This window comes from Papio anubis, chromosome 1 (assembly GCF_008728515.1).
Source record: "Papio anubis isolate 15944 chromosome 1, Panubis1.0, whole genome shotgun sequence".
NCBI classification, from domain to species: Eukaryota; Metazoa; Chordata; class Mammalia; order Primates; family Cercopithecidae; genus Papio; species Papio anubis.
The window spans coordinates 206,330,343-206,354,002 of NC_044976.1; the positions used below are offsets into that span (position 1 = coordinate 206,330,343).

A 23,660-nucleotide genomic window follows, 5' to 3' on the forward strand; every position below is an offset into this window, starting at 1 on the left:
TGTTTTAAGAAAGTTTACGAATTTGTGTTGGGCCTCATTCAAAGCTTTCCTGGGCTGCATGTTGGACAAGCTTAGTCTAGTGAATGAATCGATATTTGGAGAGATTGAAAGAGTTAAATAGATTTGGGATCTTTGGTCCCTGAGCATACACTAGGCATAAAACAGGAGGGTCTCAGAAGGCCATGGAGTTCATTCATCTGCCCCAGGGCCATGGTCTGGCCCCCCTGCCACTCCGTACCCCAGCCTTCCCGGTCCGAAAGATGGCTCTTGACTCACTGGCTTATGCATGAATGCCCATCTTCCAGCTCAGTTCTCATAGCCTAAGGCTTTGTAGTCCTTTGCTTCCTGTTTACGAGTGGAGATACTGTTAGGAAGATGGAACAGATGAAGTGTTACTGGTTTTGTCTGTCTTATTATGAGTTTTTAGAGCTTTCCTTGAGAAGCCTGTTAAAAACACACTCATGCATATATTACACCTATAACAGTCTCTTGGTTTTTAAAAATTACCTCAATAATCCACATTTACTAGACCTTGTCAAACAATTCAGAGGAATGTAAAGTACAATTGAGTCTCTCTCTTCCCACCTTCAGCCTCACCTCTAACCCCCATAACCAGTGTGGACACTTTGATGTGTATCTCCCTGTGTTTTTTCTAAATATATAGAAACTTAGATATAGGATTGGTTGGTTGTTTGGAAAAGCTTGAGGGTGTTGTTTTTTAAAAATACAATTGCATTAAACATAGTGTTCTGCTACTTTGTTTCTTTCTCATATAGTAGCATATTCTAGATACTATTCCAAACACACATTTTTGTTGAGGGGGAAGAATATGAAAGCACTTGAGGAAGAGTAGTGCTGCTTCTGGGGAGGAGGAGAGGGGAGAAAAGGCGGACAGCACTGCCCGTCTCGTGGGGACTGCTGCTGGCCGCCCTTCGGAAGGTGGGATGTGGCCAGAGTACACTTCTCCTCCCTCTCCAGGGGTTCTGCATTAACCACTGTGAGGGAGGCTGTACATGTTTTCAGTTTCCACTTTAATAGTAGCAGATCTGTAGCCTCTCCTGTTGCTGTAAACATCCAGTCATCACAGGGCAGTTTGTTTTGCACTTCTGTTAATTAGGCAATTTTAAGAATGAAAGGGTGTTTCTTCCTAATACCAACATTTTCAGGTTTGGTAATAGGGATTTGGGGCAGAAATAATCTTAAATATTAAAAGTAAAATATTGGCCAGGTGCAGTGGTTTATGCCTGTAATCCCAGCACTTTGGGAAGCTGAGGCAGGTGGATCATGAGGTCAGGCGATCAAGACCACCCTGGCTAACACAATGAAACCCCGTCTCTACTAAAAAAAAATAGAAAAAAATTATCCGGGTGTGATGGCGGACGCCTGTAGTCCCAGCTACTCAGAAGGCTGAAGCAGGAGAATGGTGTGAACCTGGGAGGCGGAGCTTGCAATGAGCCAAGATTGTGCCCCTGCACTCCAGCCTGGGCAACAGAGTGAGACTCTGTCTCAAAAAAAATAAAAAAATAAAAAAATAAATACAAAATAAAATAAAATACAGTATTTTTCTTGCTTTTGCCTCTCTGAATTATTCTGTGTAGAATTTCGGGTTTGGGGTTCCATTCTGCAAGTACAAGGTGGGATTGGGGCCGAGGAGTGTTGATGTCTCCCATGAACAGGGGAGCAGCTGCTAGACAGCCATGTCCTGTGTCCTCTGCCTGGTTCCCGGTTCCTTAGGGGCCCTGGCTGCTATCCCAGCTCATTTGGAGGAGGGAACTCAACCTGACCTTAATGACAGCAGTGTGATTTCCTGGGCCTGGTTACCTCCCTTAAGTCACACGGGCTGCTAATGAGCACCAGGTCATGCACGGGCTCAGTCCCTTGTTAACAGAGCTGAGGACAAAGTCCTTCTCATTTTTGCCGCAGACTTCTGCAGAGCCTGGGCTAGGTTTCCCATCTTAGGGTAGGGAAAAAGTCATTCATGTTTTACAAGGGAAATTTGAAGTTCAGTATTTGTAAGTAAGCACCTTGAAATGTTTCTCTGGAAAGCACTGTAGAAATGCATTATCTCTAATGGCTCTGAACAAGAGTTGTATAGGAACTGTCAGTGCTGATGGATATATTTTCTTTCTGACCCTTCTTTTTAGAACCCACACAGCGGTTAAAATAGCTCCAAGATACAGTGCGCCTGTAATCCACGTCCTGGATGCGTCCAAGAGTGTCGTGGTGGTAAGTGGGTGACCTTACATTTTATTCCAGATGTGTTGGAAAGAGTGCATTACAAGTAAGGGTATAACTTAAGATCTATTCATTTTTATTCAGTTCTACTAAATAAAGGTCAGAGAGCAGCCTGAGGCTTATGGTGTGCCTCTGCAGTGACTGCCTTGCTGGAAGGAGGTCCAGGTGACCATGTCCTGTACTTTCAAAGACAGTTACAGAACTGAGCAGCAGACAGGTAGACGACCTGGCACCAAGACACCTTTGACCTGGACACCAGCCAGACAAAGATTTCACCCACTCACAAACATGAATGGATATTTACTTGACTGTCTAAAAGAATGTTGGATTTTTAAATGACCTTTTTCCAGATAGAAAAACAAACTTGAAAGTGTCCTCATTGACCCTACCCAAAGACAGAAAAACATCTTCTAGATATTTAAAACCCAGAACAGTGGTTTCTGCTTCTCAGTGAACATCATAAACAATTAGCCCACATTCTGCTTTTCTTTTTCGGTGAAGCCTAATATTCTATCTTGTTACAGGTTTCATTGTTTTCACTGAATAATGGGCTATAACCGCTGGGGGGCACCTGAGAGACCTTGTGGTCCAGTGGTTTCCAAATCGATTTCAGCCACAGAATATTTGTCTGTTAAGTGATGTCTTACCTGGAAATTCAATGTGGCAGAATTTCCAAGTAAGACATCACTTACCATCACATCCCGCTCCTAGTGTTCATCAAAAGAGCACAGTTTGAGAACCACAGATCTAGTCTAGCCTTCACATTTTACAGGCGAGGAAGGTTACTGAGGTGGCCTGGTGATCTGCGAGACTTCCAGTGATGCCATGCGACTTGGACCAGGGTGACCACATTTCCTGAGCTATCTTCCAAGGAAATTATTTCAGATCTGTGAATTTATTTACATGAAAGTTATATAATAATCACTAACATTATTGAAAACGTGTAGTGTGCCAGGTACTGAGCTAAGTGCTTTACATGGATTTTATTTAATCCTCCGGCTGACCTCATGAGGTGGATATTTTTCTTGTCCCCATTTTAGAGATCAGGAGACAGAAGAATAAAGAGATTAGGAACTCTACTGAGACCACTCATCTGCCAAGTGGCAGGTGTGGGATTTGAATGCAGGTTATCTTACTCTATGTTAAATTAAACTTGTTTCCCATTAATACTTAACAATTAGCCTTTATTAAAAAGGATAAAAGTAACTCAGTCTGGGATCATAAAATTGCAATTTTTTATTTGCCATTGTTGTAGACAAATATGCAAATAAGCTATATTTCTGCAACTCCATTTTAAAACAATGTTTATTTCTTATTCTTGGATTGTGCTCCATAGGAGCTTATGTCAGGTCCATGGGCCTCTTTTTAACACTTGTCATCATTTTCAAACACTGATGCATAGCCTTGAATAGTTTCCATTCAGAGGCAAGACTTTTGGATCCATTTAGTTGCACAGTGCCAACTTTTCCTCTACAGGCAGGGGAAAGAATCAGCCCTTTGATTCCATGTTTGGAGGATAAGGTCCTTCACCTTTTTTTTTTTTTTTTTTTTTTTTTTTTGTGCGACGGAGTGTTGCTCTGTTGCCCAGGCTGGAGTGCAGTGGCGCGATCTTGGCTCACTGCAACCTACGCCTCCCAGATTCAAGCAATTCTTCTGTCTCAGCCTCGCAAGTTGCTGGGATTACAGGTGTGCGCCACCACTCCCGGCTAATTTTTTTATATTTTTAGTAGAGACGGGGTTTCACCATGTTGGCCAGGCTGGTCTTGAATTCCTGACCTCAAGTGATCCACCTGCCTTGGCCTCCCAAAGTGCTGGGATTACAGGCGTGAGCCACTGCGCCCAGCCTGCTTCACCATCTTGAAGAACTAGAGCAGTGGGGGCCTTGCTGAAAGCCAGGCAGGGAATGAGGAGTGGGTGTTTGTGCTCTTTACAGTTTGGTCCAGCCACGCAGCCAGCAGTGGTTAGCTCCTCCCATGTACAAAGAAACGACCACGTTTTGAAATTACTCAAACGTAAGTCAGATGATAAATCATGTGGGTAATTGCTAGTGACACTTCAGGAGCCAGTGGTATAATTTGTTTCAGTTGGTTATGGGCTCATTGGCCTAGGCTCTTTTGATCTAACTGAAATGAACATGGAACAGGATCACATTTTAGCAGCTGTCTCATGTATTTGGAAGATTCCAAAAAAGTGTAGCAAATACTTAATGGTTGGAGATTTAGACCTGAGGATTCCCCCTTGCTTTCTTTTTTCTTCTTTAATAAAAAACGAGGTGCAATATTTTATTCTTTTTAAATTATAAAATATCTTTTCAATTTATTTGCTCTTATTGTGTGGCTGTTGCCATGAAATACAATTTTTAAAAATGAAGGAAAATATAAACTGCGATATGTCCCAGTGGTTGGCATGAAAACACATGATGGATTTGATTTTTTGGTGGAAGGATCATGTAGGTTAGCCCACATATTGACCATGAACTTGTTTCCATCAAGTAAGTCAGACCGGGCCAGAAGGGGCCTGCCACTGTGGCTCTGGGAGCAGTGGGCTCCATGGGGCTGCGCAAGGTGCCAGCAAACTGCAGTGGTATGTTCTGTCTACCCAGTAGCACCAGCATTAGGGGGTCGTAGATTTCTCCGGATGTCAGGGACATCTGGTTTTGCTCTCTCAGGGTGTATAATCTGGCAAAATGCAAGAGGGTTTTAAAACATTGGTTACATATACTTCAGGGAGTTCAGAGTAGACATTCCCTTCTTGTTTCGTTGGGCTGTGCTGGGTTTCCTAAACGAGGACTCCATTGAGGTGAGTTTAATGTAAGGCTGGGAAATACTTTGTGGTGTGAACACTATTTGGGAATCTATTTTTGGCCTGCCACAATGGCCTTTTCTGATTGTATTCCTGAATGAGGTGATTTTGTTTTATACTAACTCATAGGTGATTAAATTGTTATTAGAGATACTTAGAAAACCCACGTAGAGTTACAGACTTTTAAAGCTGATAGGCACTTTAGCCATCATTCAGTCTAACTTCCTTAAGTTCAGATGAAGATGTTGAAATTTCTTACCGTTTTGTGTATTAGATAATCATGCTGGAGAATGCAGGGATAGGGTAGTGCTATGTTTATTTTTCAACTGATGTGATCAGTAGTTGCCATTTCTTCTTTCTATGTAATTTAATTTTGTGCTTTGTTGGTAGCTCTTCTTCTATCAACTTGATAATCATAGTAACAAATGATATTTAGCCGATCCTGGTTTTACAATTTAATGAGTAGACTCACATTTTCTCAGATCATTGGTTTCCTTTCCAGTTTTAGCAGAAAGTCACAGTGGACTATGAAGATTACCCTCGTTCCCTCAGCAAACATTTAGTGCGAATGCACCTCCAGACACTGGGCTAGGCACCAGGGCATGAAGGTGGTGAATGTGTGATTGCAGCTCTCATAGGGCTCTCTAGTAAGGGAAGTGGATATATAAATTTGATACTAAAAGGCTTTGGAAAGTGCAGTAGTAGATGAATGGAATGTTTTTGAAACATTGGGTTGGGGGTTACTTAACCCAGAGGGTTCCCAAGACCGCCTTCATGTTCCAAGTTTCACTAGAAGGACACAAAGAACCCAGAAACACTGCTATGACCATGGTTTATTATTGTGAAAGGATGTAGGTAAAATCAGGAAAGGCAAAAGCACATAGGATGGAATGCAGGAGAGACCAGGTACAGACTTGCAGGAGTCGTCTCCCCATAGAGTGATCTGGATGGTGCTTATTGCTTCCACTAATGATGTGTGACAACATGTAAGGAGCCTTGCCAACCCAGAAGCTTACCTGAACCTTCATGTCCTGGGTTTTTGTTGGGGTTTGGTCACATAGGCCCAGAATGCCCGTGTGTGTAGCCTTAATTGCTCAGTCTTCAATCCCTGCAGAGGTCAAACATAAGCATGAGCTACGGTCCCCCACCATAAATCAGACTGTTAGCATAAATGATCTGACATGGCCCAGGGTGCCAGGCACGCAGTGACTCTCTTATCAGACAGGCTATCCCAAGGGTTTAGAGTTTGTCTCCCAGAAACCAGTCAAGGGCCAGGCCTTTCTTTGGCTTGTGCAGGGTTTGAACATCCCAAGGCCACTGAGTTTACCCTTTCCTGCATACCAGGCAGGAATTAGCACAGTTGGTGAAGGGAGAAGAAATGAAGTTAAGGAAGCCTTCCTGAAGGAGGTGTTATCAGAGTTGACCATTACTGCACCAGTTTTATCATCTTTTGCTCATCTATGGTTATCTTACATTTCAGTGTTCTCAGCTGTTAGATGAAAATCTAAAGGATGAATACTTTGAGGAAATCATGGAAGAATATGAAGATATTAGACAGGACCATTATGAGTCTCTCAAGGTAAGTGGTAGAAACAGATCTTCGCTTGTGTTTAATGTGACTAGTTTTTATCATCCTAGTTTTTAATGTGACTTCTTAAAATGGTTTTGAGGAGAATAAAAGGCTTGGCATCATTTTAGAGAATTTCTGTCTTCTAGTTCAAATCAGAGGTCTTCAGTGTCTGAGTTCCCAAATAATTTTTGGTTATATTAAAATGAATTTTATTTATTCAGCCAAACATTTATTGGGTACCCAGTAGGTGTTAGGGGCTGCTGTGCTAGATACCAGAGCTTTGGTAATGTAATAAAACATGAGTTCGTACTCAGCAGGGAAACAGGCGCTGAAACAGTTTACTGAAATGACTCCCACAGATCCCCATTCTTGAGGAGCTAATGGAAGAAAATGGAGACATAAGACAGGACCAGTATAAGCCTCTTTGCCTGACTGCCCAACACTGACTGTACAGAATGATGTTTCAAGAACTATCCCTCTCTTGATAAGCTTCAGGGAGTCCATGGAGAACAGGCATAATTATGCTTTAGAAGTCACTGAAATATTTATTTCTGGTTATTTGCCTTGCTGGTGGGAGCATTTTGGGAGTTGCTGGGCAAGTGAAATGAGATCAACAGCACGAAGAAAACATGCTGTTTTGCTTCTGAGGTGCTGGCTAGATGCAGTGGTTGGCTTTTTTCTCTCCTTAGGTTTGCCCACAGTGGACAGTTTCTTTAATTCTACCTTCTGGTCCTCAGGGTGGGCCATGGAAGACCAGTTAACAGCTGGCCTCAGGTGTTCTAAAAGTACAGGTGGGACACCTCCCTAGTACCTCAGGTTCAGGCCGCAGAGCCAGGCTCATATTTACATATCAGTAGTTAATGGATGCTTATTGAATCTTTACTCTCTATTATTCTGGTGCCAATGTGAAACCGACTGGATAGAAAAGGAAGAGCTTTTTAGGGTAAGGATTCTCATGAACAAGAGCTTTTGCCTTTTTGCAAAGCTTACATACTGGCCGCCTTGGACATGTTTTCATGGTAGCTGTAGAAAAGCTAACAGTCTCTAACTAATTTTTCTTTGTTTTTTAACAGGAGAGGAGATACTTACCCTTAAGTCAAGCCAGAAAAAGTGGTTTCCAAATGGATTGGCTGTCTGAACCTCACCCAGGTCTGTTTGCCTGTGGACTAGAGAAAGACTGGGTGTGGTAACTGACAATGTGCTGAGGAGATATATGCATTTACTTGGCTACAAAATCAAACCAGCAGCTAACAACTCTCAACTGTGTCTAATGCTGATGAGTGACTGAAGAACGGAAAGAAAGAGAATAGGTGCCATTTATGGAGCAGGTGTTGTGTGCCAGACACCATCCTGAGATGGACTCATAGCAGCTCTCTGAGTCCTTCAGACGACTCCGTAATGGACGTGGGAATTATCCACATTTTAATTTGAAGAAACTGAGTTTTGGGTGGAAACTTGAAAGGTTACTAGGAATCTGTCTCTGGTCTGTCTTTTAAAGCCATGCTCTTTCCTCTGTGCTGTGCTTGAGTTTGTCTCTGTCTCCTTGAAGGAAGTTCTGTGGAAACCTGCCTGGTGGTACTGTCACCCGAGGTGGCCTGGGTCTCTCACAGGCCCAAGGGCAGATGTGAAGTGCCTAAAATGGGAAACGCCTTTGCATTCACACATCTTTAAAACGCTGCAGCAAAGCAGGATCCTCTGTTTCTTGCTTTCTCTCTTGTCCTCTCTCTGGATTTTTCACTCTCTTTTTATTTCTTTTATTTGGTTTCTTCCTTTTTTCAATTTCTAGCCACCTTTCTTGCCTCATATAGGTGTTCACAAGGGAATAAAACATGTAAGATGTTTTGACAGGCGCAGAGAGGCGTGAGACACAAATGCAAAACCAAGACAGAGTGAGCAGGGGTTATATTAATTGAATCCATATTTCCAAGGTAATGCCTCAAATCAGCTTTCATTGCTCACGACATCTGTGTTCTACACATGCTTGGCAGAGTTGAGCGGATTAAATTGGAAATGTAGGTGTGCTTGGTTCTAATTTCATCCCTGCTGAGTTCAGCGTGGTTTGGTGGAAAGAATGCCATATTGGGAGCCGGGAGGCCGGGGTTCTCATCCCAATGTGGCTCTTGGCTCTGACTCACAGAGTGACCTTGAGCAGCTTGCTTTCACATTTGACAGTTTCTACCGTGTGAAAAAAGGAGTTACTTTTTGGAAATGTTGTAAGGGTAAAATACTCTCTGAAAACCTTTGAAAAACTATAAATTGCTATATATAGTTCAGGCTCCGATTATTTGCTCTGTATCTTTCCCTGTGAAATTGGAATAATAACACAAGGGCAAGTCTGTTTGGATCAAGTCAAACATCCAAAACATATTTTGCTGGAAATACGCTCCCAAGGCCATAGCACCTGGCAGCAGTTGGGATGCTTTTTTAGTGGCCGCTTTAACCTCTGGCATGGGGCTACTGCAGGGCCCGTCCTGCTGCCCGAGGGCCATGGGGCCTTGAGGCCTGGCCCTCTGAAATATATCTGAGGACAGCCTGTCTTAGGGTAGTTGCAGGAAGTTGATAGGAGATAAAAGAGGGTCTTCTTTTAAGGCCCTGATGGTAAAACCTCAAACATTTCTTAAACTCTGGAAGACAAGCTTGGTCAAGAGAGAGTCCATAGTGGCTCTGCGGCAGCACGTTCTCGCTGCCTTCCCAGGTGAGAGGACACTTGAATCAAGGGTCTATCTGTAGATTCCTTTTAGTTTCTCTACTAAGGGGACCATAAAGACTTTATTGCCAACAAACCAACATAATAGGATATTTCCAAAGAAGGGAATGTCCTGTGTAGTAGAAGGATGATGAGGAACAAATGGGAAAAGGCTACTGTGAACAAGTATGAAAAGGTAGAGATTTCCAGACAGAATTAAGAAGTCAAATGAGAGAAAAATAGAAGCTTCTGTGTTCTCCCAGAGCCCCTGAGATTAGTAGAGTAGGAAGTTCTCCGATCCCTGGTTACAAATCAGAAAGTAGAGAGACAGGAAGGCTCAGATAATGGCAGTGGGGCCAGCACCTTATATTCCAGCCTGATCCTGCCATGTCAGACCGGAGTCCGAGGTGCAGACCACACTATGGGCTGGAGGGCAGGTGGCAGTGCTGCTCTGCCTGCCCCAGAAAGCCCAGCAGCACCATCTGTCTCTGAAGTCTTCACCATTATTTAAATTATGATATATTTTAGACTCACCAGGAGGTATGAAGAACAATATATTAACATCCATGTTTACCTACTAGCCAGCTTAAGACATAACCTACCATCTGATTTTTTAAAAATGAAACAATACAGAGTGAACAGAGGTTATATTAATTGAATCTATATTTCCAAGGTAATAAATCAGCTTTCCCTTGCTCATACATCTGTGCTACACACGTGCTTGGCAGAGTGGAGGATTATGTATTGAAGAATATGTATGGAAGTCCCACATGTGTCCCTTCCTCCCCTGCAGAAAGCACAGCAGTCCTGAATTTGGGACTTCATTTGCCTATATTTTGACTGGGCATATGTATCAGTAGGCAATCTAGATAATTGTTTCCGGTTTTGAAACTTTACATAAACTCTCCATGTCTTTCTGGAGTGTTCTTCACGTTCACCTTGTCTTCATTTGTATAAGTGAGGATTAACCCGTCTTGTCTTTCCTTCTTGGGTGGGGCGTGGGGATGCAAGGGTTGAGGGAACAGTTTCCAAGGGTGGTGTAGTCAGTTGCATGTGAAGAATAGTTTTATTTAAGACTCAGTGCAGAATTACTCCTTCTCCACGATAATTTAAAGTTCCCCTCTTTGTAAAACAACTCCTACGGGTGACAGGAGGGAGGCAGAGCGTGGGAGTTGGCAGAGCAGTGAGGAGCTGGCAGGGAGGCCTCCATCAGGCAGGGTGCCAGCATCAGCATTGACAACCATACTTCTCTCCTGTAGTGAAGCCCACGTTTATTGGGACCCAGGTCTTTGAAGACTATGACCTGCAGAAGCTGGTGGACTACATTGACTGGAAGCCTTTCTTTGATGTCTGGCAGCTCCGGGGCAAGTACCCGAATCGAGGCTTCCCCAAGATATTTAACGACAAAACAGTAGGTTAGTGCAGTATGTCCTTCCTTTCTGCCTCTGATATTCAAGATGTAGGATTGTGACTTTGAAGACCGGAATCGGTGAGGAGCAGCGGATTTGGATTGTGCAGATTACAGCTGCTTTCATATTGCTCACCTGCCCAACTTTTTAATGTTTTCAAACTGCTAGATTGGTCCTTATTGTATCAGCCAAATTTGGTATCTACTTTATTCTTTTAATACATGTTTATTGACGTCAGTTACTTGTTGGGCACTAGGGATAAATGGAAGACAACAAAATCCCTGCCGTCTAGCACCCGACTAGCTGGCACAGCCAATAGTAATGGGCCCTGCCTGGGCTCCTGTGGACACAAGAGGAGACAGAGCTCAGACTGGGTGGTCAGGGCAGGCTTACTGGACGAGGTGGTGTTTGAACTGTTTTTGAGGATTCAGTGGGAGTTGCCGTGGCTGGGACTGTGGATGTGATATGGTGTTGAAGAAGAGGACATTCCAGGTAGAGGAGACAGTGTGAGAAGGCATAGGCACATGTGCCTGTTTGGGGAATTGCAAGGAGCCCATTGTGCTTGGAGCATTGGGGAAGGAATGGGAATTTGGGGTGTAAACTAGAGAAGTAGGTGAGGTGATAAATTACTACCCCCCATTTCTCACTTCTAGCCTCATCCCAAAATCCACCAACAGAGACACAGAATCCAAATGCAAAGCCATTCAAAGGATCAGGTAGTAGCCAGATCAGAGCAACAGGGTGGGGTAGGCTCACAGAAGCATGGGATTAGGGCTGAGAGGAGCCTAGAAACCAAATTATTGCCAAGTTTCCCATGGGGGGTGGGCCTGGGTGTAGGTGTTAGGATGCTGAGACTCAGGAGGTCTCAGGTAGCCAGGAACGTGATGGTCGGCAAGGGGCTTCTCAATGTGCTGCCTGCCCCTGAATCATCACAGGTGAGCTGTCCAGGGGCCGTAGGGCAGGCTTCTCACCATGGGCAGGATGGCCCAGTCTCACAGACAACAGAAACCAAGAGGGTGTCCTAGGAGCCTGGCTCGCACTGCAGGTCCGGGAGCAGGCCAGCCAGGTGGAGCACTGGAGGCACGTGTGAGGGTTTGGGCCATACTTCACCCCTTACCACTGACGTTCCCTGTTCATATACAATTCCACTGACTTCACAGTGACCTCTAGGGGAAAGGCCTGTGCCTTGTATGCACCGTGCCTTGTATTCCGTGGTGTCTGAGCCTGGATGCATACAGTAACAATTTACTGAGGCTGAATGCATATGGTAAGGATGTAGCTGTCCTTTTTTTAACACTTCATGGTACTGTTTAAGGCCCCAAATATAAGAATCCCTTCAGATGTTGTTATGTTCAAAATATCAATTGTTATGAATTATATTGTGGTTGGGATTAAAAGCACCACAGAATATGAGGCACGGGTCATGTCTCCCAGAGGTCACTGTGAAGTCAGTGGAGCTGTACATGCACGAGGAACGTCAGCGAGTGAGGAATCTGGCCTGCTTTTTCTCTTCCCCTCTGACAGAATGCTTTGGGGAGCCCCAGCTTTGGCTCTCTGCTTTTTGTCCAATGGAAAACTTCAGTGGCTTGAACTGGGAGAAGCAGACTGTGGGAGCTGCACTCAGCAGGAACCACAAAACCCTGGCTGTTCCACTTTAAGCTGGGTCAATGGCAAACACCAGAAAGCATTTGAGGAAAATGGAGAAGCCTGAAGAGGGAAGGTGTCTGAGGAGGGGTAATGGCTTTTAAAAGAAGCATTGTTTGATGGTTATTTTCGGCATCTTTAAGTGGATTCTAATTATGTTTTTCTAATAGGTGAAGAGGCCAAAAAAGTCTACGATGATGCCCGAAATATGCTGAACACACTGATTAATCAAAAGAAACTGCAAGCCCGGGGTGTGATTGGGTTCTGGCCAGCACAGAGTATCCAAGACGACATTCACCTGTACACAGAGAGTGCCGTGCCCCAGGCTGCAGAGCCCATAGCCACCTTCTATGGGTTAAGGCAACAGGTATGGGCGGTGTACTGACAGCCAGCACGCTGCTTTCACTTGTGAGTTTAAGCACTAAACAAAATAGCTTTGCATAAATGAGAGTCTGCTTCACCTCCTCCCAGATGACCAGTCACACGCCTAAGCCCAAGCCATCTGTGAGGACCGGGGAGCGAAGGCACCACCATGGGTGCCAGAGGCATGGGTGCCAGAGGCATGGGTGTCAGAGGCATGGGTGACAGAGGCATGGGTGTCAGAGGCATGGGTGTCAGAGGCATGGATGCCAGAGGCATGGGTGTCAGAGGCAGGGCCACTCAGCAGGAGTGAGGCATTTCACGTCGTGTTCCATGGATGGACGAGGACCACTGCTACTGTCTCAGGTAGTCACACGTCAGGATCTCAGTCTTCTTAGCTTCTGAGGAAAGAGAACACTCACTTGTTCAAAAATATTGGTTAACATCTGTGCATATTATTAAAACAGACTGTCAGGTGGTTCCCCTTGAAAGGGGAAGACGAGTGGAAACAAGCATTTGCAGAATGTACAGCAGGTGCCAGGTGCGTAGTAAGATGCTTGATGGTCATCCTTTTAATTTCCATACAGCCGTGTTAGGCAGATTAAGTTTCTGTTTCACAGAGGAGAAGATGAAGGCTGCTAGAGATTGTGCTGAGTCCCCCAGTAGAGAGGGGAGAGCCCAGCCTGTACACACCCCTAGGGGCTGTTCTTTGACTGTGCTGACTTCTTTTCTTTTGAGTGGTGAGAACAGACTCTTCCAGCAACTTCTCTCTCATCCCCGCCACCTTTGAAAAGGCAGATATCATATGCATGTCCCTTTAGCTGCTGTAAAAAAGAGTGTCTTAATCAAGAATTGGAGCCAGAATTCGCCAGTCATTAACATTTTTAATAATTTGCAGTAAATTATTATTTCTGTTTTACTGCCATTTTCAGTCATTCAAAAATAATAGTGTTGGCTGGACACAGTGGCTCACACCTGTAATCCCAGCACTTTGAGAGGCCGAGGTGGGAGCATTGCTTGAGCCCAGAAGTGTGAGACCAGCCCAGGCAAGATGGCAAGACCCTGCCTCTACAAAACAAATTTTAAAATGAGCCATGCATTGGGGAGTGCGTGCCTGTACTCCTTCAGCCAGCTACTCGGGAGGATGAGGCAGGAGGATCACTTGAGTCCAGTGATCATGCCACTGTACTCCAACCTGGGCAACAGAGCAAGACCCTGTCTCTAAAAAACAAGCAAACACAAAAGATAGTGGCGCATTTTAATCCCAACCACAATATAATTCATAATCATAGAAATTTTGACCATAACAACAGCTGAAGGGATTCTTAAATTTGGGGCCTTAAACAGTACCATGAAGAGTTAAACAAGGACAGCTATGTCCTTACCATATGCACTCAGGCTCAGTAAATCCTTACTGTATGCACCCAGGCTCCGACACCACAGAATACAAGGTTTGGGGGTTCTAATGTTAAGTTCCAGCCCCCGCTTACGAGGGAATCTGTGGCTTTTCTTTTACAGACATAACTGTGTTCAGAAACCTCTGCTCCAGCCCAGTCTTTCATCTTTCAAGTCCTGTGTCCTCTGTGATCTCTTTTTACTTCCAGTACCATTCATGTCCAGGCAATCTGTGACATATTAGGGCATTTAATAGAATGAATTCTCAGAGTTCACCTTTTTAATAGCCTCTGGAGAGGGGAACTGGGCCAGGCACATACATTACCTACCCAGGTAGTGATTTCTCAGGGGGGGCTTTCCTCCAGTGCACTCTGGAACATTCTGGCGGCAGTGCCTTATTACTCTGGGAGTCTGCTCTTCTGAGTAGGCTCTGATTGCTGTCTCTTCTAAGGTACCATGGGGCTCTGTGATCTGTCTCTCCTGTGGTGCAGGGAAGCGTTGGGTCCCCCTCTGGCCTTTGTTAGCAAAGAATAATTGATGGGCCAAGTGTACATGGAAAACGGCTTCCCCATGCACAGCTGTCCCTAAGCTCTGTGACATTCCTGTGTGCCATTACCAAACACCTCCTCGTCTGCACTTAACAATTTCCTGCCCTGTGTCAGTGAAGCTGCACTTGCTTCCACCATGGGCAACGAGCTGTGAAGTGTCTGGTTGGCCACTCATTAATTGATCAGTCCTAAGCAGTACCATATATGCAGGAGCATGGGTTGTGGTACCAGCCCCCTGGCCCTTGCACTGTCTGGCCTTGGGCCAGTTGATCAAGCTTCCTGTGCCCCTGATTTCTGGTCTGTAAAATGGAGCTGATGGTATCACTTATGTCACAAGGTGGCTGAAGGGGTTAAATAGTAATTCATATAAAGCGCCAAGAACAGGCATAGGGTAACCACTGAATGAGTATTAGTTATAAGCTGTTTACCTTCTCAGCAAATATTTATTGATTTTTAAAATATGTATAAGACCTTATTTGTTACCTTAGTTGCAGGGAAGAGATGCTTATCAGCTGAGGGTGAAAAATGGGGGAGGATGGGCCCCAGGGCTGTGGAGAGAATCCAGAAGCAAATCCTGCTGAATTCTTGGTTTGGTGCCTGGCCGGCCCTAGTGTCCTCAGCCAGCTCCTGAATGACCCCCGACTCCACCCCACACGTCAGCCAGCACGTGGCCTGGGCATTGCTGACCCCAGCAGTGTGTTGTTTGAACTGCTTCAGTTGATGCAGAGTGGAGGTGCTTCTGTTTATTGGATCTCTTTCAAACATATTACTGGACTTAATTGAAAACACTTGGGGACAAACTTAAAAAACAAAAACCGGCCGGGCGCGGTGGCTCAAGCCTGTAATCCCAGCACTTTGGGAGGCCGAGGCGGGCGGATCACGAGGTCAGGAGATCGAGACCATCCTGGCTAACATGGTGAAACCCCGTCTCTACTAAAAATACAAAAAACTAGCCGGGCGAGGTGGCGGGCGCCTGTAGTCCCAGCTACTCGGAGGCTGAGGCAGGAGAATGGCCTGAACCTGGGAGGCGGAGCTTGCAGTGAGCCGAGATCGCGCCACTGCACTCCAGCCTGGGTGACACAGCGCGAGACTCCGTCTCAAAAAAAAAAAAAAAAAAAAAAAAACAACAACAAAAACCGTGACGTCAGCACAGTGCCTGAAGGCATTCAGTGAATGTTTTGTCCGTGCGGGAATGAGCGAATGAGCTACTGTCTTGACTGTTTATGTTACGTCATGTCATACATTTTTTAAAATCTCATTTCATTTGTTTATCTTACAAATATTTATTGAATACTATGTGTCAGACACCATTCCAAGTACTGGGGATATATTGTGTTGTGAAGCTTGTTCTCATTTGAAGCTGCCTGATTGCTCCTCATGGTATGCTGGTGCCACGTTCTTGCTAATGGCGCCCCCGCACACTGCTTGGTTTTAAGGCCGAGAAGGACTCTGCCAGCACGGAGCCATACTACTGCCTTTCAGACTTCATTGCTCCTCTGCATTCTGGCATCCGTGACTACCTGGGCCTGTTTGCCGTTGCCTGCTTTGGGGTGGAAGAGCTGAGCAAGGCCTATGAGGATGACGGTGACGACTACAGCAGCATCATGGTCAAGGCGCTGGGGGACCGGCTGGCAGAGGTAAGGCAGGGGCATAGTGCCAAGGGGCTGAGGACAGAGGCCAGGAAGGGTAGGGAGCCTGGGGTGGGTGCCTGAAAACTGATCGGCCCTTAGAACCAGTGTCTTTTTTTTTTTTTTTTTTCTTGAGTTGGATGCTGCTGACTTTAACATTACACATATTTTAATATCATGTATCCCCAGATTGCTTGTGTACGTTATCTTTGGGGCAAAGAAAAACCTTGAATGGTGCCATAGTTGGCTGTTGCTCTTAGAGCCTTTACTTCTGCCTTATCTCTGTTGTCTCTCTCTGCTTGTTGTAATGTGACATTTTCCTCAGTACCCTAAAAAATTAAAAACAAATTTTTATTTCAGAGCCCCTCATTGTAATGCTGGTGTCATCTATAGATTCTTCATCTTCCTATGCATGAAATGGGGGTAGCCTTGGCCCTGGGGGGAGCCTCTCCCTTCTCCTGCAGTGAACAGTGGAGGAACTAGCAGCTGTATGGTCCCAGCTGCTCTTTCTGGCCAGTGGAGCTTTGGATTAACCTTTGGGGAAATTGTTAAGTTTTAAGGTAGAAAATCCTCAGGTCATTAAGGATGGTCCTTCAGAGCTCAGGTTGAGGCCAAAATTGAGCTGCAGAGCAGCTAATGAAAGTACAAACCAATAGAGAATCCAACCTGTTCCCTCTTGCCAAATTTCCCCTGGCTGTGGTCCAGATGAGGGAGGCTGTCCTCATGGCTGTGATTCAGGGGGTGGAGGCTGCACTGATGCCGTGAGCCCCCACCACTGCCTAAGCATGCCTGGTGCCCTGGGTCCCAAGGCCTTTGCAGAAGAGCTCCATGAAAGGGTTCGCCGAGAACTGTGGGCCTACTGTGGCAGTGAGCAGCTGGACGTCGCAGACCTGCGCAGGCTGCGGTACGAGGGCATCCGCCCGGCTCCCGGCTACCCCAGCCAGCCCGACCACACCGAGAAGCTCACCATGTGGAGACTCGCGGACATCGAGCAGTCTACGGGTATGAGCCAGAAGGCCGTGGGTTCCTGTTGTCCTTCTTCAGTAGATAGAGTCTTATCAACATAATGGCACTAAGGGTTAAACATGTTTTTAAAATGGAAGGGCTTCTCATCACATTGTCCCTTATGCTGTCCTTTTTCACTTGTAACTATTTATTCTGGCATTTTATTTCAGTATTACTGATTAGTATTCTTACATCATCAGTTTTAGAAATTTCAGTTTAAATTATTTCCTCTTGGCCTACAACAGATGGGAGTTTAGCTTACATATACCATCCCGTGCCTCTCCTGCCCCAGTTACCTGTCACAGGCATGGTCATGTCTTTAATCCTTCCCTTAGAGACCGACCCTTTGTCTCTCAGTAACCTCACGTGCTTCACGCTCTTGTCCCATTGCTTATGGATAGTGTCCCTGGGCACTGGTCTTGCAGAGCGCCCAGCCTTCCCTTCAGCCCTCTCTTCTCTTTACTTTTACCCTGATACTAACATTTATACTCATCTGTAATCATAATTCTCTGTTATGTTTTGCCTGTGGATTGATTCTAATAGCTGAAAATGAGAAGCTGGCATGTGTCCTTCTGAGACAACGGCCCAGACACCGACACACGCCCTCAGCGTCCTGTGCCCCAAGCTGAATTGCTTGTGGTTCTGTGGCTGCACATTGTCACGTTGATGTGCTGGTTCTGTCATTACTGCAGAGTTGATGTAGTTGAGATGGCCCAGGCTAAGCTTACAGTTTTCAGCAGAATTAATAGAAAGCATGCCATCAAAGCTGATAAAGGCATCCAGATTTCAGTGAGAAACCATGAGCTGTGCTGCATCTGCTTCAGCAGGAACAACACTAACTCTAGGAGCCATGAGATCTGAGTTTGAGTCCTGTTTCTGCCATAAGCTAGCTGGGCAACCCTGACAAAGCACTCATCCTTCATGTTGCTCTATTTCCTTGTCCATAAAACGAGTGGCTTCGAATAGATATCCTTGAGGGTCTGTTTGAGCTCTCAGATCCCAAGGAAAACGGTCTCTTCTTTCTCACAATGTTGTGGGCTGCTTGTTCACTGGCGTGCTCAGTCATCCCTAGTACCAGTGGCCACACAGAGCCCGTAGAGGGCTCTTCAGCTGGTGTTCTCATCTCCGAGGGTAGAGTTCCTGCCTGAGAAGGTCTATTCTTAGGAGCAAATCAGGGTGCCTGTAACTGATCTGGGATGGCCGGAGGTAGGAGTATAGAGTCGTTCCTAGGCCTGTCCCCCTGGGTTAGAGGAGATCTGCATGTCCCGAATTTGTTTCTTCACATGGCAGGAATTTGCTAGACTTGTCTGATCACAGCTTTCATGCTGTGTCATGTGTCTACCTAGAAGGCATGAGTTCACTTTGGTTCACTTGTTCCACAAGAGTTCATTGAGTGCCTGCCAGCTGCAGGCCCTGTGCTAGACACTGAGTCAATAAGCATTTTCCCCGTGTTGCTCTCTCTAGGCATTAGGTTAACAGAATCATTAGCAATGGCACCTGCTTCAGCAGTCTCAGGCCTCTACTTCTCCAATTTGAAGTCCAAATATTTTGCTGTGGGGAAGATTTCCAGGGATCAGGTAAGCTAGCTGTTTCATTATATGTGGCTTCCCTAGTTCAAATGAAATTCTAGAACCTCTTTCATTTTAAATGTGAATGAGAATAAAGTGAGGGAAAAGGATGAAGAAATTTACTCCAGTTAATGTCTTAATTTGATTTCAGCAGAATACTTCTATTGTAGCCCCCAATTCTACATGCAAACCACACACACACACACACACACACACACAGCTTCTAAGCATCAGATGTTTACTACATGTTGTTTTTCTGCCCAGAGAATAAGGCAACTTGGTAAATAAATATCTATCTACATTTAACTCTGTAGATTGCTATTAAGACAAGAAATGGAAGGTACTTGATGTTTTTCGGCAAATCTTATGGAAACTTCTATTCCAAAAGTCTTTCACGTTGGTTTAATAAAATGCTTCTCATCTTTTGCAGGTTGAGGATTATGCATTGAGGAAGAACATGTCTGTGGCTGAGGTTGAGAAATGGCTTGGACCCATTTTGGGATACGATACAGACTAACTTTTTTTTTTTTTTGCCTTTTTTGTTCTTGATGATCCTCAAGGAAACGCAACCTGGAGTGCCTTAAAAATAACAACAACAAAAATCCTGTGTGCATCTGGCTGACACTTCCCTGCTTCTGGTTTTCGAAGACTATTTAGTGGAACCTTGCAGAGGAGCAGGGTCTTCCTACAGTGCCTGGAAAACAGGTGCTGTGTTTTCAGGACCTTGCGTGAAGAGCAGTGAGCAGGGCTCCTGTGGTTTCCCTGGTCCCTCTGAGATGGGGACAGACTGAAGACAGGTCTTCTGCCTTTCAAAGCAAGTCAACTTACTTTTTTCTATTTTTAGAGTGGAATCTAGGAGGCCACTTAGTCCTCTTTTTTTCCTCTTAGAAGAAAAGCCTGAAACTGAGTTGAATAGAGAAGTGTGACCCTGTGACAAAACGATACTGTGAGAAATGGGGCATTTTAATCTAAGTGGTTGTAACAGTGGATTCTGACGGGGAAGGTATAGCTCTGTTTTCTTCAGAAGACCTCATTTTCTAAAGGCTGGATTAAATGGTTGCAGAACTGCCTTTGGCAAAAGGCATGCTCTCACTGCTTGCTTGTCAGAAACACTGAAGCCGTTTGCCCCAGTGTGGTCAAGCAGCCATGCTCTCTGGGCATTTTCATCCTCCCATAATTTCATATTTCTGTGCCCGTGAGGAAACAAAAAGGAAATGAGAGAAAATTACTGTTAAGGATTGTTAACATCTTCTAATTGTTTTCAGGATTGAGCAGGTTCTCAGCTGGGCTCTTGATATCCTGTGCATAGTTGGACAGGTGGGCAGCATAACATCACTCATTTCTTACAATCTTATTCCCCTCCAATTCTCAATGTATTCAATAATGAAGAATGATGCCACCACTCAAGCAACAAGCCTCAAACTCACTCATGTCATCTTTTTCTTGGATGATTGCAGTTATCTCAAAAATTTGCATGCAAAATATACACATCCTACTTGAAGATGGTGGTGGAAATATTCAGGAGAAGGTAGCGTTGGAGTCCTGATTTGAGATTTGAAGGATGAAGATGAAGAAGCAAGGGAGGAACAAATGAGAAACTATCTTTGTTCATGAATAGGAATATTAAAGATTGTAAAAGTATCAGATCTCCCCAAATTGATCTATGGATTTAATACCATTTTCATTGGAAATTCCAACAGATTTTATTGAATGAAACAAGCAGGTGTTTAAATTTATATGGATTAGTAAAGGACTTAAAATTACCAAACGCTTCTACATATGAAGGAAAGATTGAGGAGACGCACCCTATGTGATACCAAGTTTTATTGTCAAGACAGTGTCATGTGGTGCAGAGGTAGGCGTTATGAGCAGGGAAACAAAATAAGGGTCTAGAAACTTGCCTAGGCATATGTTGACCTTTGCAAAATGACCTGGTGACATGGCAGGTCAGTGGGGACAGGAAGGATCACTCTCTAAGTAGTCCCATAACAATGGCTATTCATGTGGGAAAAAAAGAAATTTTAATTTATCTCACCTTACCCAATGATAAGTTCCAAATATGTTAAGGGCTTTAATACAGAAAGCAAAAATTGTCAGTGTTTGGATGAAAAAAGCCTTAGGGCAGGAAAGAATCTCTTGAGACATAAAGTAGTAATCACGAATGACAAGGTGGTTAAGTGAATTCTGTTAAAACTAAAGACTTACATTAAGCAAACACTTGAAGTGAGAAGATGAGCCACAACTTGAGAAGACATTTATAATACAAATAACTGACACGGGATTCATAATCACAAATATAGAGAATTCCTGTTTAAAAAAAAAATAGAAAAATAAGACTACACAAGAGGAAATAAATAGGGCTTTTAAATAAATAGATGTTCTGTAGCATTGGTGGTCAGGGAAGTACGAATTAGGACCACAATGAGATTCCATTTTATATCCATAAGATTTGCAAAAGTTGGGTCTGGCAATACCAGGTGTTAGATCTGTAGGGACTTGTACAACATTGTGGATGTGTAAACAGGCACCACTGCTTTAAAAAACAATTTTCCCTCACAGACTTGAACATTTGCAGACCTTATGATCTTACTTCCAACTCCCACCTGTACGTCCAGCAAACTCTTGTATGTGGCCCCTAGGAGGAATGGGTAAGGAGAATGGCGTAAACCCGGGAGGCGGAGCTTGCAGTGAGTTGAGATCCGGCCACTGCACTCCAGCCTGGGCGACAGAGCGAGACTCCGTCTCAAAAAAAAAAAAAAAAAAAAAAAAAAAAAGAATGTTCATATAATGTATTTATAATAGTTCATAACTGGAGAAAGTGAAATGTATGTCTCTCTGCAGGAAAACAGGTGAATAATTAGATATATATATATATTCATCCTACGGGATATTATTCAGTAGTGGAAATGAGTGAACTACAGCTGTAGCTAACAATAAGAATGAATCTCAGAAAATATTGAGGAAAAGCAGCAAGTTCAAAGTGACCACATGTGGTGTACTATTTTTATTGAGCTCAAAAACAAGCAAAACCAAAGAATATGTAGTCTAAGCATACATATACAATAAAACTATGCTATTAAAAAAAAAAAAAGGTAACAATGATAAACCAAAATTGAGCATAGTAATTACCCACGGAAGGAGGAAGTGGAAGGGACAGGAGCACATAGGTAGATGTCAAGTTATGCGGCTGTTCTGGTTTCTCCTGGTAGACTTACGAGTGTTTACTATATACTATTAATATATTATGCTTTATAACTAATAGATAAGAGTTTTGTACATATTAAATATGTTCTTAATATTAAATATAAAAAATAAAGGCAAAGTGGAATGATAAGCTAAAATCTGGTATGGTGGTTTTGTAGTTAATGTTTGTACACGTCAAATACAGTTTTGTCGCCCAGGCTGGAGTGCAGTGGCCGGATCTCAGCTTGTGGCAAGCTCTGCCTCCTGGGTCCACACCACTCTCCAGCCTCAGCCTCCCGAGTAGCTGGGACTACAGGTGCCCACCACCATGCCCGGCTAGCTTTTTGTATTTTTTTTTTAAGTAGAGACGGGGTTTCACCGTGTTAGCCAGGATGGTCTCGATCTCCTGACCTTGTGATTCGCCCGTCTCGGCCTCCCAAAGTGCTGGGATTACAGGCTTGAGCCACCGCGCCCAGCCGTCAAATACAGTTTTTAAGGAGAGGAAGAGCGTCTTAGGGTAAACAGGAGCTGGAAAGGTGAGGGGCAGGAGAGTGCTGCATCCGTGTGGCTGCCAGCAGTGCCCAGGTACCAGGCTTTGGGGAATGAGTGGATGGCAGGACCATTTGCTAAGACAGGCGCCAGGGGATGGGAGAAAGGATGAGTTTTAGAAAGATTCAATGGGACTAGACTGAATATGGGCAGTTGGATACTAGACTTTGGAATTTAAAAATAATATCTAGAGTTAGAATTGAGAGACAATAACATGGAGATGGAGGTCAGGCTGCAGTACGGTGGCATCACCTATGGAGCATATGAGGAAAAGAATCTGGAGGAGGAGGAGGGGAGCCAGCAGGGGAGCAGCTGTGGGTTGGAGGAAGCCAGGAGGGAGAGTGCAATGCCAAGAAAGCAAGGAAGAGCGTTTCAAAGCATGTCTGCAGAACCCAGTACTGCGAAGAGCTCTGGGAATGGGATTGCTGAGGGCCCTTCTCACAGTGAGCCCTTCAAGAGCAACGTCCGGATCGTGGGGACTGTTGGCAGACTCAGCCGGCTTTGCTAGGTTGAAGACAATGGGAGGTGTGGAAGATTTTTTGGCTCAGTTAAATAAGATTGGAGGAAAAGGTAGGACTGAGAGTGTTTCAGACAGAAAAGAGATTATATACTGAGGGTAAAGCACAAGTACAGAGGGTTGCAGATAGTGCAGAAATCTTTAAAAACAATTATTTTAACCCAACTTCCAGGGAGACTGAATTTCTTCTGCCGGTCAATAACACCATCAACCTGGGAGTTGCCCCGACCCCTCCAGTCTTAGCTCCTGCAGCTGTAACAGAATACCGCAAACTGGGTGGCTTATAAAGAACAGACATTTATTTCTTACAGTTCAGGAGGCTGGAAGTCCAAGATCATGGTGCCATCATGGCCGGGTTCTGGTGAGGGCCCTCTTCTGGGATGCAGCAGCCAGCTTTTCATGTTCTCACAGTGGGTGGAGGGTAAGCTTGCTCTCTGGCCTTCTCTTATAAGGGCACTATTTCCATTCATGAGGGCTCCACCTTCATGACCTAATTACCTCCCAAAGATGCCATCTCCAAATACCATCATCCTGGGGATTCCATTTCAACATGATTTGGGG

General features: G+C 44.6%; 1 protein-coding gene across 5 annotated transcripts in view; it reads left to right on the plus strand.

The window, feature by feature from the left end:
• Positions 1 to 21,175, plus strand: part of MTR (5-methyltetrahydrofolate-homocysteine methyltransferase) — a 105,878-nt gene extending 84,703 nt beyond the window's left edge. For 3 of the 5 annotated variants that reach the window (XM_003893718.5, XM_021931685.2, XM_021931693.2), the window contains 9 exons: positions 2,145 to 2,226; positions 6,518 to 6,616; positions 7,681 to 7,756; positions 10,553 to 10,708; positions 12,517 to 12,713; positions 16,086 to 16,286; positions 17,087 to 17,279; positions 18,747 to 18,859; positions 19,281 to 21,173. In XM_003893718.5, the coding sequence (XP_003893767.3) occupies positions 2,145 to 2,226; positions 6,518 to 6,616; positions 7,681 to 7,756; positions 10,553 to 10,708; positions 12,517 to 12,713; positions 16,086 to 16,286; positions 17,087 to 17,279; positions 18,747 to 18,859; positions 19,281 to 19,367 (1,204 nt within the window). In that variant the 3' untranslated portion in view covers positions 19,368 to 21,173. Of the gene's footprint in view, positions 1 to 2,144; positions 2,227 to 6,517; positions 6,617 to 7,680; positions 7,757 to 10,552; positions 10,709 to 12,516; positions 12,714 to 16,085; positions 16,287 to 16,637; positions 17,280 to 18,746; positions 18,860 to 19,280 lie in introns of all 5 variants that reach the window. The other 2 variants (XR_002519114.2, XM_031659757.1) reach the window with 2 other exon arrangements.
• The last annotated feature ends 2,485 nt before the right edge of the window (positions 21,176 to 23,660 follow it).